Consider the following 20,257-nt stretch of genomic DNA (forward strand, 5'->3'; position numbering starts at 1 on the left):
AGGTGGTAAACACTTTAAGATTTTATGTAAAGTAATTATTTGTATAATCTCTAAAGTTATCATTACTAATTTATTTTCAAAAATTAAAACTGCATATATCTATATTGACAACTATTTTATTAAGTACAAATAAATTGTATTTTTTCATTGTATAGGACTAAAACATAATTATTAAAATAAAATAACATTGAATGACTACCTTAATTTGAATCAATTCAAAAGTAAACGTTGTATAGACCGAATACAAATTATAATTTTATAACTACCTTAATTTGTTATATTTATTGGTGTGTTTTATAATACTATGACATATAAAGTATATTTTATGTCCTTAAAGTTTGTTAAAAATTTTAAAAATATTCCTAAGTTTTATTTTGTTTTAATTTTGTTCCAAAAATTCTCGATTTGCATAAAATATATCCCTGACAACTAAATTTTCAAAAAATTTAGAACCAATTTAACAACAATTTCACGAAATCAACTTTCAACACAAGGAAATTGGACCGTTGTCATTCTGGATTAATCCTAAACTTTCTGAAAATTTATATTTAATGTAAATCGAAAACTTCAAAGACAAAATTGAAGCAACATAAAACTTAAGAGTATTTTTAAAATCTTTGACAAAATTCAGAAATAAAAAATATAATTTACCCTACTATTAAAGTAAATGCATAAAAGTAATGGATTATTAGGCATAAAGTTAATTGTGATAATCTAGTCACCAAAAAAAAAAATTTAATTGTGATAATCTAAAACTATGAATTAGCAATGATATTTTTTTTTCTCTATATAAGAGTAGCTTGACGTCTTTCAACTATAGTATAAACCGCTCATTGGTTTTTAATTTTTGAAACAATCTAGCATCGTCCTTGGATACAACATTAACACGGCTAACCCGGCTTTTATGCGTTACTTCATAGATCTTGTCAGCAACTGTCACAAGCTCTGGGCGGAATGTTGTTGTGATAAATTGTGTGGTTGAAAAGTCTGCCAGACAGCGGATCATATCTACGGAAGTTAAGGATCCCAAGACAACAATATAAAATGGAATCTTGATATCAGTCAATAAGGCAAGCACAATAATTGTTAAATTTAAATATCACCAAAAGCCCATATCTGAATCTAAACATTTCCCAACTGCCTCCTCCAAAGCACATTGATTGCAAGCATGGATAAATTTGAACTTTATATTATATATATTCAATAAAAAAAAATTATATTTTGAAACAAAAATGTAATTTACGAAGTAATAAAGCCTCACCAATGCAACAAGACCAAGGCTAAAATAGATTTCTCCAAATGAAAGATGAAGCACTGCCCTTTGAAATTCACTTGAAATTGTATTTCTCATGTAAAACTGTAAATTTTAATGTGTATGTAGTTATGTACCTGCATTTCCTTCTACTAGAAGCACTTAATGCAAGAACTTAACCTGTATCTTGGTGCTTAGGTACGTTTAACAGCAATACCTGAGAGAGAAAACAAACATGAAGGTATTTCCCTGGCCTTTTGAGATGAACCTTAAATGAAAGAAGGGAACATGATAAATATGTTGGAATAATAAAAATTGTTTGAACTATTTTGGATATCAAGAAAAACGTATTGTGTCATTTGATTGATGAATCTCACCTAGTAGGATAAGCCTTTTTAGCTGTCAAAGAACCATGCAAGTAACAGCTTTAGTATTTAGAGGAGATGGTCACAAGATGACTATTATATAAGCACTATAAAATTTTATTGAACCACAGATGCAATACAAGTGACTGAGGAATCACAACCAGTTAATTGCCATGAAAATAAGATAGCAAGAGTAATAAAATGGATACTTCCAACAGCAGTTCTGTATCGTGGATCCAGAGCCGCATCAATCTCATCAAATAGATAAAACGGAGCAGGATCACATCGTTGTATGGCAAAGATAAGTGTAAGAGCAACTACAGTCTTTTGACCCCCAGACAACTGCTTCATGGACTGTGTCTTTCCTTGTCCAGTAAAAGAAACCTGCAAGGAATAAACGTGCCAGGAATGTTGAATAATTATAATTATATACCTAAATTGTGTGTAGTATGAAAGCAAAACAGCAGCTTTGGTTTGGACCAATGCTAGACCAATAAATGAACTGGCAAAAACATTTAAATCATAAGTAAAAAGGGCACAGCAGAAATGCACTTGCCTTCACTTCCACTCCAATGTACTTTTCTACTCTACCCTCTGGGTTTGCTTCACGAGGACCAACCTCATCATCCTCATCATCATCGTGACCACCCTCCTAAGGGAAAGGAATGGATACAAAATATCAATTACAATAACCAAAAAAGAAAAAAATAACTTCAATTGAGATAGCTCACTTCTCACAAATTTCACATAAAAAAATTGATAATCAAGCACCGCACAAGAGAAAGTAAGAAATCACTTTGAGATAAAAGCATGATCCTATATAACATGCTAGAAAGCAAGATCCTTTCACAAACCAGATAAAGATTTAACAATCACAAACCTTCTTCTTCATCATAAACAGAAGACCATGACCCCCCGGTACGAGTTCAGAAAACACTTTTTGAAAATGCCAAGCAACACCTTTGAAAGTGCGCTCTATTGATTCATCCTTCCGTTGATCAAGTACAGATATTAGCTCTCTAATTTTCTGCAATTACTCAATGCCAGTGACAGAGAACTCAAATAATTTAGTGATGCTGTATAGACCAGTGTCAAAAAAAAAAAATGCAAAAGCTGGGTTTGGATGTTTCACATTCAAAATGAACCTTAGTACCGGAATACAACTCACATAAGAAAATAAAAGCAGTCAAAAATATAAAAAGGGGAAAAAGTTATTTCATATATATGCAAGTGGTTAACAACACCTTTTTCGGGGACAAATCAAAATATCACCACCATTTTCAGGGAGAAATGAAAATATCAACAATCAGATGCCATGAAAGATCAGTTGTACCAAATCTTTCAGATGCTATAGTGCAGAACAGGAACTAGCAATGTATATCAAGCATTTAGCTGTCAGGTAATCACCCACCTTAATGTGAATTATAAAGAACCATTTCAACAAAAAGGCCAGACAATTACCTCATCTCCTGCATCAAGTTCAGCTTGCCTTTTCTGAAGTTCCTCTCGTTGTTCTGTCAAATTTATATACTGGTCAAGCGCTTTCTTGTTTACATGACTGAACTGCTGCAGTTGATCATTGCACCTGTGCAACGCTTTATGCAATTCTTTGATATTCCTCCTTTTGTACCTAAGAAGGTGCAATAAAGTTAGCTAAAACCAAACTATAGAGATAACAACAAACTGCAAGGAAATAACCTATAACTGTAACAGCACATATCTTCTGCATTATTTAAAATATGGCAGATTTCTTGATCACTTAAAAGAAAATTAAAAAAATAAAGTAAAAACTTTATTTATGTCCCAAAATTGAAATAAAAAAGAAATGATCATCAAGAAAAGCCTTACGTCTCAAATGCATCTGATGTCAATGGGCCCAGTTCCCTTATTTTCTTTGCATATTCCTCTTCTTTAGCAGAATATATATTTTTTTTACTCAGCAACTGCTCTAATTCTTTTGTTTCTTCCTGAAGTTTTCTTTCATACTCATCCTCCAAAGACTGCAGACCATAGTCATCATTATTGATGAAGCAAAAACTACTATAGCCAGCAATCAATCTAAAAAATTGTGTTTGGTTCTGAGAACAGGATAAAACAAAACACGGAAAACAAGACACTAAAGACAGAGACACAAAAATTAATGTTCTTATATTTTGTTTGGTGATAAACTAGAACAAATTACAAAAGCCCAATTTACTCTTATTTTTTCCATACAAAAAGTTTAGGAAGAAAAGTATAACAATAAAAAATATAATTATGAAAATTTGATAAAAATAATGAAAGAAAAAATAGAAAATAAATTGTGTCTCTTGTTAGTATCAGGAAGGACACAAAAGACACTAATTCAGTGTCTCTGGACATATCTTATTTTCCAAACATGATTTTGTATCTTTGTGTCCCTGTTTCAGTGTTCCGTGCCTGTAAAGAAACGCAGCCTAAGAAGACTACATACCTTCAACTTATTGATTTCTTCTTTGATCTGTTTAATTTCCTTTGATCGTGCACTTATACTATTAGAGACTCCTGAGAAAGATAGTGTTGTCAACCCTGGAATTATAATGTTTCTTCAAAACATCAAGAAAAAAAAGTTTAAATGGAAGTCTCACTACTAAGCTGCTCCGTTGCATCATCAACTAACAATTTAGCATCGCTAAGTTCCTGCGCCTTCAATCCAGCATCTACACCCAGAGTGTCATCATCAGCAGATGATATTACAGCTTCCAACTCTTGCTTTCTTCTCCTCAGGTTTGTTGTTAGATTAGTTTCCAGCTCCGCTTTCCGTGCTTCCGTCTGCAAATCTCAAGTTAGAATAAGTATCTAGCCCTATAAACTGTACCAATTCAAAGACTATCAATTCACAAACCTCGATACGATCAGTCTTGCATGCAACAAGCTGCTCTTTAAGTTCCTTGATTTCGGGATTCAAATCAGACAAAAGCTTCTTTTCCTCTGGTGTTAAATGGTCAATTAGTTCCGTGCCCATCTCGGCTGTTTTCATTGCCATACTAGCCTTAAGCTGTTCAATCTGATTCTGGACATCAAGAAGTGACTTTTCCTACAAGCCATTAAGGAAAAACTTAAAAATTATTAACACTAAAAATTCCACGGACAACTCCAACAGAAAAGAAACTCCAAGGGGATCTTCTTGTATAATATAGAAATATAATAACACCTTTTTTGAAAGTGCCTTAGAAATCAATTGCTTCTGCTTGTTAGCATTTGCAATGTCCTGCTTAAATTGTTCCATTTCTGATTTTCCATGAGCACACTCAGCCTCAATCTTCTGCTGCTCGGAAACAAGTTCTGTGATCTTTTGGTCTATCTGTGAGGTTAGTTCAGTGGAAACAAAACTATTGGAGGTTGGAAACAAATATACCATAGCAAAGAAAAGCATGTGCATCGAAAAAACATAGGTGTCACTATAAAAGTTTCAACAAAATATAGAGCAAAATGATTATCTAAGCAAAATCAATCATTGTCAACAAACAACAAAATCAATAATAATAAAACAAAAATAAAATCGATGACTTTAGGTAATAAGAGTTCAAAAATCATTAAAATCCACTTAAGGGCTATGGAACCAACCAAGTGCACTCACACACGAGTTGTCCAACTACTCACGGGGAGAGGGGAAAAAAATCCAGATACAATCTAATTTTCTAAAACTTGCTTGACAAAGGTCTTTACAATTTTATACACCAATCCACCTTCATCCACAAAATCATTACTCTAAGAAAGCAACATGAATATTCAAGAGAAACCAGAATTCTAAATGACAAAGAATGATGAATTTACTGTTTGAGGTTAACCAAATTAATAAGTTAATGCCTTCCTTCCTCCTAGCCTTTGGAGCTACTTTTCTCTTTTGGGAGAAAGAATATCATAAGAAAAGAATGACACAAAAAGATAGGATGAAAAGAGATCTCCTTACTGGTGCAAAAATAAACCCAAGTAAAAACTATGAGTGAATCAGCACAAAAAAATAAATAAATAAATAAAGGATTTCATTTATTAAAACATATATAAATATTAAAGGATATCTTGCAGGTCAGATCTAACTTTCATCAATTCCTCCTCTTTTGAGTGAATTTCATCTTCATTTTGCTTAATGATATTCATAAACTCCAATTTTGATCGTCTGTGATCATAAAATCCTCCCGTCATACTACCTTTCTTGCTAACTTGATCACCTGTAATGAAGCACACAGCTTATAGTCAAAGGCAAAACACACAGCCAGGCCATATCATGTAGACAAGCCATGTAAAGCATTTCCACACCAACCATCCAGTGTTATGCAGTCAAGACCATCAGTCCTGGCAACCCTTGAAGCCACATCCAAATTCTTGCACACAACCGTTCGGCCAAATACCTAAGAAATATCAGAAATGATGAGGGAAATCAATCCATCTATATAGTCAAGAAGATAGTATCACCAGACACAGACAAAAAATTTATAATTAGAAGTTTATAACCCTTTAGCAAATTACTCCTGAACATGTATTAACTTGTATAAATAAAAGTTAACATCTGTTGTAGAAGCTAACCTGACTGAATGCAGGGTTATAGTCATGTTTAAAATTCAATTTCTTTAAGAGAGGGATGACACCAGAACTCTGGGGATAAGTAATGCGTGGTGCCCTCACTCTGTTAAGTGGGATAAACGTAACTCGTCCACCTTTATGTGCGTTAAGATGTCTAATTATCTGGGTTGACGTGTCATCATTTTCAACAACCACATGGAATAAGCTGTTTAAACAAATATATTAAAAGGAAAATGTTAAATTGCATGTACAAGTGAATTGAAACCTGTAAGGAGATCACGGCCTAAGAAGAATGACCAGCACTTCAAAAGGATTGAACAAGTGAAAGCTTTGCATGTTCCAACACAAAATCCATTTCAATCACACCAATGGAACATAGAGAAAAATACACACTAGAATGCTACAGTTTGCATAGCCTATATATCAAACGAAATATAAGGGAGAAATTACCTGTTTCCTGCAGTAACTTCAACTGCTGTGAAGAATTTCTCTTCACAATTCAGCAACTCAATGATTGGACCATAAATGCCAGAAATGTTATACTCCCTGCAGATTTTCCTAACTGAGTTCATCCCCCTTCTGACATCCTGAACATAAAGGAGTGTCAAGTATGGTGATAGAAAAAATGGCAACATCATAAAATCATGACAGAACATCCCTGAACTGGACAGATAACAGCATCTTCCACTGCATTCCCAGATGCTAAGTACTATCCATTGTTAAATGTCCAATTAGATTGAAACATCAGCACAGAACATCATATATAATTGCAAAGGATTTTATTATCAACACATTAAAACTCCATAGACATACATGGAAAGGAGTAATATATATATATATATAATTCTTAATAACCCCCTTTCCATTTTTAAAGTCCATTATTGATGGTTTGTTTTAGTACTGCATAACCTAAAGGACAGAAACCAGGAAGTACTTATTCTTTCAAGTCCTTTACTTTTATATTATTATAAAAGAGCAAACTCTGCCCATGTTACACAGCTGGTCCTAAGCCCGGATAAAAGAGGAGGGTTGTGACCATATAAAAACTGTCAAATCTTCATGACATAGACCATTATTATGAAACAGCAGTAAACTCATTAATCAAATAAAGGTATATAAACGACTTGATACTTTCTTGAAGTTACATATAAATTCTCTAAGTAATATTGAGCTGCAATGTATATATAATATATATAGCAAGATCCCCTGAACAGAAAGCAGTTTATAAGATTTTAAGGACAAAGATCTGTATATGTGGTAACAGTTAGCCTAAGTCAGGCAGTATATGTAAGTGATTCTATATTTATACCCCAAATTAGCACCAACGCAGCAACACCTGTGTAAGTGATTCTAAAGTTATACACTAAATTAGCACATACATACCACACACATAGTGAAAGATGGAAAATCCCAGATTTACCGTAACATTTCTTGAGAATCTAAAAGTACTCAGAAGTCAGAAGTGAGATGATAAATAAGCAAGAAAGAAAAAACACTCACACCGGGAATTGCGTGATCAAAGCTCTTTTCAGCCTTCTCAACTTCAGCTCTCAGCTTATCAATTTCAGCAGTAAGTGTATTTTCTTTGTCCCACAAGGACCTACAAGACAAAAATTTAAAATCACAAGTAATATCTTTGTCACTCTGTAAAGTAACCAATAATAACATTTATTCTATCTAAAATAGTATGTAGGTTTCACTACTTAGTCCTTATAGTTTACTCAAATTTTCAGTTAGATCTTTGCAAGCCATTTTTGTTTTAGAAAAAATAATATGAATTATTCTTGGAATATTTCTTTTATTTGATGTAGGATGAATTGTGGAATATTTTGTAAGCGAATATTCCATGAGTATTGTGTTTTTTTTTTAAAGATAACCATTTGTAAATTGCAAACTTTTAATCTATAAAGACCTAACAAAAAATTCAATAAAACTATAAAGTCCAACAGAATTCGTAAACCTAATCCTTTTATCCCAGAAAATATATAAACAATGCAACAAAAGATATACATACTTCCTCTTATCCTGCAACTTATCTCTTTGAACTTTATAATTATTAAACCCTTGCCGTGACTGGTCAATGTGAGATTGCAAAGTAGTAATCTGAGATCTACATTTCTCAATGGTCTCATCACAGCCATCCATTTCACCTTTAAGACGACCAATTTCCTCCAAGAGCATTTTTTCCTGTCCCGAAACAACCACCAAAAATAAATAAATAAACAAAGAAAGAGAAACAACATATGATGATAAATAGACAGCATAGCTCAATGAAATTCATAAATACAAATCTAGCAGCCTGATAAAAAGTAGGGGCCTTAATGTATTTAAAATAAAAGAAAAATGGAAGTCAAGGCTCATTATAGCACATAAAGAAAAATTAGCACTTGCCTGCCCTGAGTTTGAGGAAAGCACTCGTTCAAGATCTTCTATCTCCTTGCGAAGCCACTTGTCACGAGCAGCTTTACTCGAAAACTGGGTTGCACGCCCTTGCTTTTGGTAGAGTATACTGAGCTGTTTCTCACGCTCCATTATTCTGATTTATAACAAAATATTTTTTTATTTATTTGGGAAAAAACACAGTTGAGGTTGTTGCATTTTTCTACAAACACAAAACAACTTACCCTTGCTTTACTAGGAGGGACTGGCTATAGAAATTATCTAAAGAAACATCAGTGTCAAATACATGCTTGCACAAACAAGCAACAAATACAAAAATCTACATTTTAGATCTAGAGAGAAGTTCTGCAAGAATGACGAGGACAAACAATATTTCATTATCTTCTCTAAAATTAGTTCTTTAAAGATATAGAATGAAATTATAAATAGGCAACAGAATGATATTAAAAACATATCATGTCAAAAACACTAATATGTACATTCAGAGAGCGTTGCATCCAATTATATTATTCAACTGCAACTTTAGACACCCACAACCATAACTTACTGCTTGGTGATTTCTTTTTCTTCCATAACTTGTTCCTCATACATAGGTCTGATTCTCTCCAGCTCATCATTCGAATCTTGAATGTTTCTCTCAAGTATCTTCAGTTGTCTTGCAGCGTCTTCCTGAAAGCAGGTAGATGAGAACAGATCTTAGACAAACCATCCATCAAAAACAAGTCAAACAAGTAATCAACCATCATAGTGATACCTTTGCTCGAATATTTTCAGTAATCTTCTCTTGTAGGTCCTTGACATCAAGCTCAAGCTCTGTGTGCTTCTTTAAAGCCTTTGTACGTCTCTTTTCTATACTTTCTTTCTCTTTGTTAGAGTTTTGAAGTTCTTTTGCAACATCTTTCAATGTATTCTCTAAATCTTTGATTTTCTCATGGGCATCAAGCACATCATTATACTTTTTTGCAGATGTTTCAGAAACCTTGGCTCGGGCTTCTTCTATCTAAAACAAAGTGAAGCATTCAACTACATGCATCAAAATCCAATATTTCAAAATTCTAGAGGAGAAATCAAATAGGGTTTCTTCAAAAGCAAATTTAATCAATAGAACACAATAAGTAATCAAGAATAAACTTAAAGATGCAGTAAAATTTAACATAGACAACCTCCATAAGTTTTTGTTGAGCATCTTGAACTTCTTTGCTATATTCCAAAGATTTTCTCTGCTTGTCAAGCTGCTGATATTTCCGTAGTTCCTCTTTCTCCTCATCCAATTCCTTCAACCTCTCATCTAGATACTGTACAACTTGAATTATTTGTTTTCTTTTGTTACCTATCAAACAGAAAAGTTCTGGTTGATAAGAACTCTGACAAGAATAATGAATAACATAAACCAAAAGCCTTAAAATTAACTAATTAAACAGAAAAACATGCCAGTTTCCTGCATAATTTTCAGACTTTCACGACGTCTCTCCTCATAAACTCTAGTACCACCAATTTCTTTCAATAAATCCAGTCGTTCTGAGTCTTTCATCAATGTTAGTGACGATATCTATGCAACAATAAGAAACAAACAATCAAGAACTCTATCCGGCTCACGGTTTACCATATATTTATATTTATATGTAACATTGACGAAGAATCTTATCAAAATGAAACACACATTTAGGCACCCCCACCATGCACCAATACCTTTCCTTGCTGCACAACATAGTAAGGATTTGAGCGAGAGAACCCAGCACTTTCCAGTAAATTCATCACTTCAGTTTTTCTGCAGATCATTTATCATTTTCTTTAGGAGCAGAGGGAAATAGTCATTTGGCTACGCAGTATAAACCAGAATATTTCATTTTCCACTGAAGTCAAAAGTGAACGTCAAAACACACGCACTAATATGTTAATAAATTCTACTCACGTTATGTGTTTTCCATCTAAAAAATACTCATCCTTCTTCAAACCAATAGTCCGGCGCAAACGCACTTCCTCCTTGTCAACCTATTCAGCATCAAAGATAGATGCCAAGATTTCAAACAAAATTATTGCCAATCGTATCCATATTCTATAAAAACAAAAATCACTAGAGTCTTGAGCAATTCTGAAGCAATGGAGAAATTACATCACCCTATCGAGGCTGAAGCATTTTTAAAAAAAGGATTTCCATATGACTTTAAAAAAATACAATTATAAGAATCACATCAAAACTTAGGTAGTTTTTCAAAAATTGAAAGAGAGAATACCCAGAGTACTCTGTGAATCAAATGACTTAGAGCAAGCAGAAAGTATTTAACATCATTTTTAAGTATGTAAATTAAATAACTAAAAGAGGCAATGCACAGAAAGAAACAGCACTCATCTTGTAATCACAAATTTATTTAGTGAAAACAAAACCTTTATGTTATTACTCAATAACTCATTTGCCAAAAATGGGTTGAGCAGCATTACCCAAAATATGCATTCATTAGATGAGAACACACAAATATCCAACACATTGTTGCACTTAAAGCAATTAAGAAATGACATGTTAAAAATATTAAAAAGGCAACTTGTTAGCAGAATTCCATATGAATATTTCTAACAAGAATATTAAAAAGGCTCTATATAATTATCTTTCTAATAAGAAACAGAAGTACCCAAAGAAAGCTACTTTTCCATAATCCATCACCATGGCATTCACACGAACTGTATATACTTTTTAGACAACAAAAGATGAAAATAGCATACAAAAAGATGAATAATCAAAAAAAAAAATTACCGGAATACGGTTGTCTGAATTGTCAAACACAATCTCCACAAACGCAGATACAACCTGGTGCCCAGCCCCTTCCTGTACAGAGAATAAATCAACAAAGCATGCTGCCCAGGTTCTAAAATTGAATAATAAAACATCAGAACCAGCGGTAGGAATGAAGAAATATGCACAATGCCATACATGGAGTAATGAATGTCGATCCTCATTGCGTAGGTTCTGATAGAGATCACTCAACACAAAACGAATGGCTACATATGGAAACACAACTTTTTATTAAAAATAAAAGATTCACAAATCAAATGTCGAAGACAAATTTCAGTTGCATTCCAAAGAATAGATCACTGTCACCAAATTAATGTAATAGAGGCAAAAGAATGGCTGTTTCCATACCATGGAAAAAGTTTGACTTCCCGGATCCATTAGCACCAACTACAAAATAAATAATTAAACAAATAAATAAGATATTAATAATGTTACCAACTAATTTCTCTCTATCTCTATCTATATTCTATACACACAAATACACACACAAGTTCTGACTAATAGAGCAATCAACAGTTTCTTTGTTTTATATTCTTAATTCTAAATCTTAAAACTAAAAGAATTCTAAAGGATTGAACAATTTTACCTATAATTTGACAAGTCTTTAATCTTATTCTAAATCTCAATTGAAGAAGTAGGGCAATCCTCCATGGAAAGTGTGATCATTTTCAGTTATTTGGCATTATAGCTGCGGATGATACAAGGATTTTTAAAATATGCCCATGGCAAATTTTGGGCCTGCCGTCATACGAGTGACGCAACACCATGGATATCACGGGAGCCACAATGGCCGCAACGTCATGGTGGATCCGGGTGTGATCTTTTGCATTTGGAGGGTTGTTTATGTGTTTTCAAATACCCTAAAAGTTTAATTTACCAAGCTAACGTTCTCCCCCTTTCCTTTTCCACTCTACACGAAGTCACAAACCCACTCAACTAGAAAATCTCTTCCCTCTCTACTCTCCCTCCCTCCCTCACTCCGTCTTTGCTGCTGAAGGACCTGCCGACAGCATTCTTCCCGTGTGCCACCACCGGTTGGCTGGCCCTCCTTCATTCTCGAATCTGCTTCCTTTTTTTCTTTACAATTTGAACTATTTTTTAATATTTTGAACCCTAAATTCTTTGTTTTTTTCATTCTAAACCCCATTTTTTCTCTTAATTTCTCACCCCTCAATTTTTTTATTTTCTATTCTAAAAGCTCAATTGGCATCTGCTGCTTAGTTTATAATAAAGAAAAGTATAGGTAAACAATAAAAATATTAAACAATATAAATAATAGATATATCGGATATTCATTTTAATAGTGTGGATGGTTATTTTAATATTAAAATTTAGAAGATTAATTTAAAGGTGTAGTGTGTTTTTATTTGATTGGTGGTTATTCATATTGTTTAACAAAGTCATTGTCCCCTAGCATTTCCCATTATTTATGTCATTTTGTTATTAATTTTAGTTTTTCATATCTATTGTTATATATTGAATAATATATAAAATTTATATTTTTTAACGTATCCACCATTTCCGCCACAACTATCCACTAAAACTTTATGCCGGCCTTTTACCACCCTTCCATGATCCTCCTCCATCCTCCATCGAAAACTATGGAAGACATCGGAGTATTCTCAAGCAAACCCAATAGATCTCTTTCAATTTAAGTTTTTTTCTATCCAAAAATAGATGGAAGAAGGAAAGAAGTTCACAATTAGAAAAACCAAAAGTACTTCCCATCTTGCTTATGGCACTCATTGGAGCAGCTATTAAGGTTAGCTTCCATGGTTTTGGGAGATGAAGAGGCTAAACTTTTATCACAATCTGCTATGCCACAATACAAAGAAGTTGGCTAAAGTTAAAATTTAAATGTACTTTCTTGAAGAGAATCATGTGACACGTCACTTGATTTGGGGTAAGATTCAGCCACTTGCATATATGATATATCTAGAGCAAATCTTATGGAAGTTTCTCTAAAGGACATGTTTAGGGATTCGCAAGTTTGTTTTGGTTTTTTACCCATCTAGCTTTCGTTTGTAATTCTTCGCCCTTGATTTTTGTAGTTTTAATGTTTTCCCTTTTAAAAAAACCATTATGATATCACTAATAGGATTTTACTGAAACTAATGTCTATCAAGCTATGAGAATATTTTCTAAGAAAGAAAATTCACCAAAACATATCATGACTACAACATATTGCCTCAAAATGTAATTTGTTGAGTTGCGACTCCAACATATCATGACTGACATAGCCAATTGCCTGTTGGTTTCAAATTTATAAACCCCAAAGAATAGCTTGGACAAAAGCTACAACAGAGAAGCCTTTACCCAAGCCATGGTTTACAAGGTTACCAAACAACAAAGTGCAAACCAAGTAATCGTGCATTTTAAAGGATTTTCCAGAATAAATGGTAGAAAGCATCTAAAAAGGTATTTTAGAAATTATTACCAACACAATTAACTTTAGGACTGAAAGGCTCTGTTGCAATTTGCTCTTTGTAACTCTTAAAACCTTCAATCACAACCTAGAAAACAATCCAAAAATGCATCAAACATCCATTTGGCAAGGAACCAATTTCAAGCAAAGAAATTATGTATTATGTCCAGAAGAGGAGCACTGCAGGCTTTGTAACAAGAAGACATAATTTAACCAATTCTACCAATTTTGATTACACCATAAGTAATAAATAATAAATAATTCACATCCCAAGGGACATTACCTGCTTAATGTACATGTTGAAACTGACGTAACCGTACCTACGATAATTAAGCAAACAATCCATAAGCATCCATCAAATTAGAAAAAAAAAACATTTATATGCATTCTTTGGTCACAGCAGAAGTGCACACACAAAATGAGAAAAAAGTTACCATCACAAGAGAATTCAAAATCCACTTGCTTCATATTGAGCATTCACACACCCAAGTGAAGCTAAAGCTTAATTACTTTACTAAACCAATTTTCGAAAAAAAAAATCAGGAACGAAAACACTAAAAAAAATTAAAAAAAAACTACACGGATGCTCTCATATTCAAGCACCAAACCATAGAAATCCGAGTAAAATTTACCTCGTGAACCTTTTTAGGGTTTCAAAAATTTTCAGAAAATTGAAAGAAAAAAAAAAGACAGAGCGAAAAGAGGAAGTATAGAGAGTCAATGGAGTATCTGTACAATGTGTACAATGGAGAGTTTAGGGATATTCCATTTCAGAAAATGCAACTTGATTGGATTTACTACTGTACAACACACATACTAAATTGAATCAGCTTTCGATTCGTTTATTTATTATTCATTGACTTTAAAATATAAATGTCAATAAAAAAATATCTCTTATTTGAATTCAACTAAAATATCAAACAAATCAAAATAAATAATAATAGAAATTCAAATTTTGTATTTTAGTTTAAATTCCAAAAAATCTATATTTTTACAAACTTATAAATTCAAAACAGAATAATAAATGATTTCTAAAAATTCGTTAAAAAATATCATTTGACTCGTTAATATCTAAAGAATCATTATGAGACTTTTGATATTGAAAAATTTAATATAAAGCCCTCAATATGGTATAGGAGTTAAAATTTGAGATTTTTCTAAAAATAACAGATAGTTATACAATATAAAAATGCCAATTATTAATAATAAATCGAATAAACTTACTATTAGATATAACATATACATACTAAATCAAATCTAATTGATTCGATTTACATAGAGAATCAAACAAAATATGTATGTAATCAAATTTAGTTTAGGATATTAACATAATTTTAATTTTATATTAATTTACTCTAATAATTAAATATTAAAATTCTTTAAAATATTTATATTAAAATTAAACTCTTATAATTATTATAAATATTAAATAATAAAAAATGGACTAATTAACAGATATGAAATGTGCTCATTAATCCATTAGTGGATCTAATATGATCAAGAATTATTACTTTTTATTTATTTTTGCTGACTATACTTTTTATTATTCATAATTGAATTAATGTGTATAGCACTATAAGTTTATATAAGGATGCAGCTATGAATGTTATCAATTATATTTGAATTGTCAGCTATCATGTACACGGACATGAGACACGATATGACACGAGATACATTGACACACAATTTTTAAAATTTTATAAGACACAAGAACACGCATATATATAAAATATAAAGTATTTTTTTAGATAAATCGTAATGATATTTTGATATTTTACTGATATTCAAATATAAATTAATTTTTTAATTATTTTTAATGTCTTATTTTAATTATATCAAATATTTAAAATATTTTTTATTTTAATAAATAATAATATATACTATATCTAAATTTATTTCAAGAATATATGTTAAGAATAAAACTGGACGCGTTCATACGTGATGGTATTTAGGTATATCTAAGCATGTTTGGAGAAGAATTTTTTTTACTTTTTATTAAAATACGGTTGGACACAGCAGACACGCGTGTCAAACGAGTGTCGGTGAGTATCTTGTCCGAAATATGCCCGACACTCGGACACGGCAACTCAGCGAAGTGTCCGTGCTTCATGCCAAAAAATTATTGCGATTAATTGAATATCTAATTCGTTATTATTTTTGTTTTTTATTATGATAGATAAATGATAAAATATTGATTTATAAAATAAAAAATAGATTTTATAATTAAATAATATCTAAATAATTAATTTATAATTAAAATTAGATAAGGACTATTTAGCAGTTATTAAAAAACTTAAAAAACATGTTTTGTTATGGGATCATTTAATGGTCCAAACATCTTGGGACCATCGATTCCTTTGCCTATAAAATATACATTCTCTTCTCTTATAACTTTTAAAAAACCTCCTCTTTAATCTATTTTAAATTTTTTGTGTTAACTAATGTTAACTTTATTTATTTTTTAAAAAAAAATTATTTTTTACAAAAATTTTATCTCCTTGTATTTTGTACTTTGTCCCTCCTAGAGATTGACTTAGAAAAACAAGAGTTTATTATATAGTTTGGATTATATTTTGGGTTACGTGTGTGTATATATATAAAAGTATACTCTGACTGGCCTTAGCTTCGTAAGTCGAGCCGGAGCTTCTTATCTGTATTTTAAAATTCTGAACTATGTGTATATATTTTAAACCTTTGTTTCGAACTTGCTTATCCATCTACGAGAAACTTTCATGAGTGATGCAATTTCTGTTTCGTTTTTTATTAACTTCCCTTTTACGCCTCCTAGTTACAACTTTCTTCAATTATATTACACTAGCTGCTCACCAAGCACTATCGTTCCTGTTGAGCCGCTTTTCTATTGAGTTTAAGAAATTAATTTTATATTTTTATTTTAAAATTATAAATTTAATAATAATTAAAAATAAATTATAAAAAAATAAAATATCTTAAATTATTTAACATATAAAATGTTAAAATAAACAAATTTAAGATGAGTGGAGAGAAGTAAATCTTGATCGTTGTTAGCATGGCAGGGCAAAGTACATACATACATTAGTTGTATGTTATTTTTTTTTATACTGTTACTATTTATCATTGAAATATTGATGTTTTAGAAGCTTTGTTCAATGTTTTATTGTCATGCTATGGGAATATTTTTAAAAAAATTGGTTGATGTTGGTTGAAAAAAGTTAGTTAGCTAGAATCATTCTTTTTAAAAAACATGGGAATATAACATTCCTAAAACAATTAGCACTCAGACATATTTTATAAAACTAACAAGTAACAAATGTGGGTATATTTTTTTTTTAAGATAAATATTATTTTATTAATATAAAATAAAAGTGTTTCTATAAGGAAGTACAAAAGAATTGGATAATCTCATTTATCACCAACTGTGACTGAAAGATTAAGAGCTTAGAAAAGAGTAAAGTAAGAGTAAAGAGTAATCGTGCATTTTAAAGGATTTTTCAGAATAAATAGTAGAAAGCATCTAAAGAGGTATTTTAGAAATTATTACCAACACAATTAACTTTAGGACTGAAAGGCTCTGTTGCAATTTGCTCTTTGTAACTCTTAAAACCTTCAATCACAACCTAGAAAACAATCCAAAAATGCATCAAACATCCATTTGGCAAGGAACCAATTTCAAGCAAAGAAATTATGTAGTATGTCCAGAAGAGGAGCACTGCAGGCTTTGTAACAAGAAGACATAATTTTACCAATTTTACCAATTTTGATTACACCATAAGTAATAAATAATAAATAATTCACATCCCAAGGGACATTACCTGCTTAATGTACATGTCGTAACCGTAAAATAATTCACATCCCAAGGGACATTACCTGCTTAATGTACATGTTGAAACTGACGTAACCGTACCTACGATAATTAAGCAAACAATCCAATCAAATTAATCAAATTAGAAAAAAAAAACATTTATATGCATTCTTTGGTCACAGCAGAAGTGCACACACAAAATGAGAAAAAAGTTACCATCACAAGAGAATTCAAAATCCACTTGCTTCATATTGAGCATTCACACACCCAAGTGAAGCTAAAGCTTAATTACTTTACTAAACCAATTTTCGAAAAAAATAATCAGGAACGAAAACACTAAAATAAAATAAAAAAACTACACGGATGCTCTCATATTCAAGCACCAAACCATAGAAATCCGAGTAATATTTACCTCGTGAACCTTTTTAGGGTTTCAAAATTTTTTCAGAAAATTGAAAGAAAAAAAAAAGACAGATGTTTATTATCTTGGTACTCAAATGATTATTCTGATTTTTGGATAGTATGAGTGTATTGTATTTGAGAAATTAGTAGTATTTTATCATGAATGTTTATTTTTTAACTCATATTAGACAAAATAAATAGCCCATTGTACATATTGTATAGATACTCCATTGACTTTCTAGCGAGATTCGTAATATAAATTCTTCAAAGTGGTATAGAAGTTAAAACCTGAGATTTTTTCCAGAAATAACAAATAGTTATACAATATAAAAATGTCAACTATTAATAGTAAATCAAATAAACTTACTATTAGGTATAATATATACATACTAAATCAAATCCTATTGATTCCATTTATATAGAAAGACAAACAAAATACGCATGTAACCAAATTTACTTTAGAATATTAACATAATTTTAATTTTCTATTAATTTGCTCTAATAATTAAATATTAAAATTCTTTAAAATATTAATATATTAAAATTAAACTCTTATAATTATGAAACAAATCATTAATCTACACTATGAGAGAAGGTGCGAGCAGGGGAGAGAGGACGGCGGTGCAAGGGGATCAACGTGGGATGCACAAGGATGCTAAGGCACCGTTGGAAGGTCAATCACAAGAAGTAGGAGGTGCAGGGAAGGAGGCGGGTGAAGGAGGAAGCAAGGGTGGGGGGAGACCAGCCAAGCAAGGGACCTTCGGAAGCAAGGTATCCTTTAGAGACAAGGTTGTTGGGGTTTCGACACCTAAACCCTTGGTGATTGATGAATCTCTGGAAGGGGATCGTCTTGCTGTGATTGAGGAAGGCAATGGGAGAAGACCTAAAGTGACCTTTTCTAGTGAAGGAAGGAAGGTTCTTGCTGAACCCTACAAAGACTCCATTGTTGTGAAGGTTCTTGGCAAGCATGTTAGTTACACTGCTTTATGTCATAGACTACGCTTCGTCTGGAGGCTTAAGGAGGATATGAAATTCTGGATGTTGGTAATGACTACTTCTTGGTGAAATGCGATCTTTTGGAAGATCGAGAGAAGGTTCTCCTTGGAGGCCCATGGATGATCGATGGCTTTTATTTGGCAGTTAAACCCTGGTCTTTTGAATTCCATCCGGCAGAAGAATCCTTTGGTACCACTCTTGTGTGGGTTCGTTTCAATGGGCTGAAGATCCTTTATTATCAGGAAAAAGCCATGCAACGTATTGCGTCGGCGGTAGGCAAACCGATTAAGGTGGATGTTGCGACAAAAGAGGCAGAAAGGGGAAAATTTGTCCGTGCATGTATCCTCATCGATTTAGGAGTGCCGGTGATTGATGAGATTGAAGTGGATGACGTTATTTACAAAATGGATTATGAACATCTTGAATTGATTTGTGAGAAGTGCAGGTGTTATGGGCATGTTGCAGTTGATTGCAAGAAGGTCAATGACGTTAAAGCGGTGGAGGAAGATTTCTCTTTGCCGGAAAATGATAACCATCACGTTGACTCGGCAGAGACGGAGCAGCGGCAAGATGCTTTCATTTTTGGAAAGTCTTCAATTGTTGAGGAAAATCAGGGATATCCAAAGTCAGCGCCTGGTAAGGTGCATGAGGAGTTAGGAGATGATCATGCAACTAATCAGGAGGAGGCAATTGGGGCGTGGATTAAGGTGGTTAAGAAAAAAGGAAATGTTCTAAGAAATGTGGACAAGAATCCTAAATCTCAAGGGCCCAAAAACAATAGGCCCAATACAAAAAAACATGTGGTGGTAGCTAATCTCTCAAAAAGGCCAGTGAAATATGGGTATTCCTCTTCAAGCAAGTCTAATAATAATAATAATCAGCCAAAGAGCAATAACACCAAAAATCTTTCTCCTCCACACGAGGAAACAATGGCAGGAACAAGTGGAAGCAAATCAGATACTCCCTTTTTGCATTATAACAGAAAGCGTCTAAGGCCACACTCCCTTCAGAACTCACCACAAGATGCGGGAGCTAAGGAGCAGGATGAAAGGAACCAGAAGCTCTTTGGGCCTAATGTTGGAAAGGGAAAGGAGATTGCCGAGGAAAGAGTGCTTGAGCAATAGAGCAGGTAGCGTAATTTTCCTATTTTTATTGTTTATTGCTATGGATAGTGAAAACATAAGCATCTTAGCATGGAATGTGAGAGGGGCATCTAGTAAATTAGCCCGCGTGCACTTTAAGGAGATTGTGAAAATTCATCATCCTACCTTCTTTATTGTTATTGAGACTCATATAGTCTTTGATA

At 32.4% G+C, this 20,257-nt stretch overlaps 3 protein-coding genes across 13 annotated transcripts in view; all 3 read right to left on the minus strand.

The window, feature by feature from the left end:
• The window catches only part of LOC107608090 (receptor-like protein kinase), a 40,585-nt gene that overhangs the window by 6,135 nt on the left and 14,193 nt on the right, over positions 1 to 20,257 (minus strand). The window lies entirely within an intron of this gene.
• LOC107608086 (structural maintenance of chromosomes protein 3) overlaps positions 1 to 20,257 on the minus strand; it is a 54,276-nt gene that overhangs the window by 926 nt on the left and 33,093 nt on the right. The window lies entirely within an intron of this gene.
• LOC107608087 (structural maintenance of chromosomes protein 3-like) lies at positions 670 to 17,820 on the minus strand. Of its 11 annotated transcripts, XR_002351059.1 has the most exons (30): positions 14,207 to 14,318; positions 14,056 to 14,092; positions 13,785 to 13,860; positions 11,696 to 11,734; positions 11,309 to 11,553; positions 10,472 to 10,551; positions 10,249 to 10,327; positions 9,991 to 10,108; positions 9,723 to 9,889; positions 9,314 to 9,559; positions 9,107 to 9,228; positions 8,551 to 8,695; positions 8,174 to 8,346; positions 7,660 to 7,759; positions 6,610 to 6,746; positions 6,163 to 6,364; positions 5,900 to 5,987; positions 5,658 to 5,807; positions 4,790 to 4,941; positions 4,481 to 4,672; positions 4,224 to 4,407; positions 4,070 to 4,140; positions 3,466 to 3,617; positions 3,079 to 3,247; positions 2,498 to 2,644; positions 2,174 to 2,269; positions 1,827 to 2,001; positions 1,630 to 1,651; positions 1,390 to 1,520; positions 878 to 1,008 (listed from the first exon to the last, which is right to left on the minus strand). XR_002351059.1 is itself a non-coding variant. In XM_016309976.2 (29 exons), the coding sequence occupies exons 2-29, from the start codon at positions 14,068 to 14,070 to the stop codon at positions 815 to 817; spliced, it is 3,609 nt and encodes a 1,202-aa protein (XP_016165462.1). In that variant the 5' UTR covers positions 14,071 to 14,092; positions 14,207 to 14,306; the 3' UTR covers positions 718 to 814. The 11 variants fall into 11 exon arrangements, 9 of the variants coding, with proteins under 9 accessions (XP_020962797.1, XP_020962798.1, XP_020962796.1 ...); XM_016309976.2 differs by lacking the exons at positions 1,390 to 1,520; positions 1,630 to 1,651 and having other exon boundaries at positions 718 to 1,008; positions 11,309 to 11,380; positions 11,486 to 11,553; positions 14,207 to 14,306; XM_021107140.1 differs by having other exon boundaries at positions 872 to 1,520.

The sequence above is a fragment of the Arachis ipaensis genome, chromosome B07, assembly GCF_000816755.2.
Source record: "Arachis ipaensis cultivar K30076 chromosome B07, Araip1.1, whole genome shotgun sequence".
In the NCBI taxonomy this organism is placed as follows: Eukaryota; Viridiplantae; Streptophyta; class Magnoliopsida; order Fabales; family Fabaceae; genus Arachis; species Arachis ipaensis.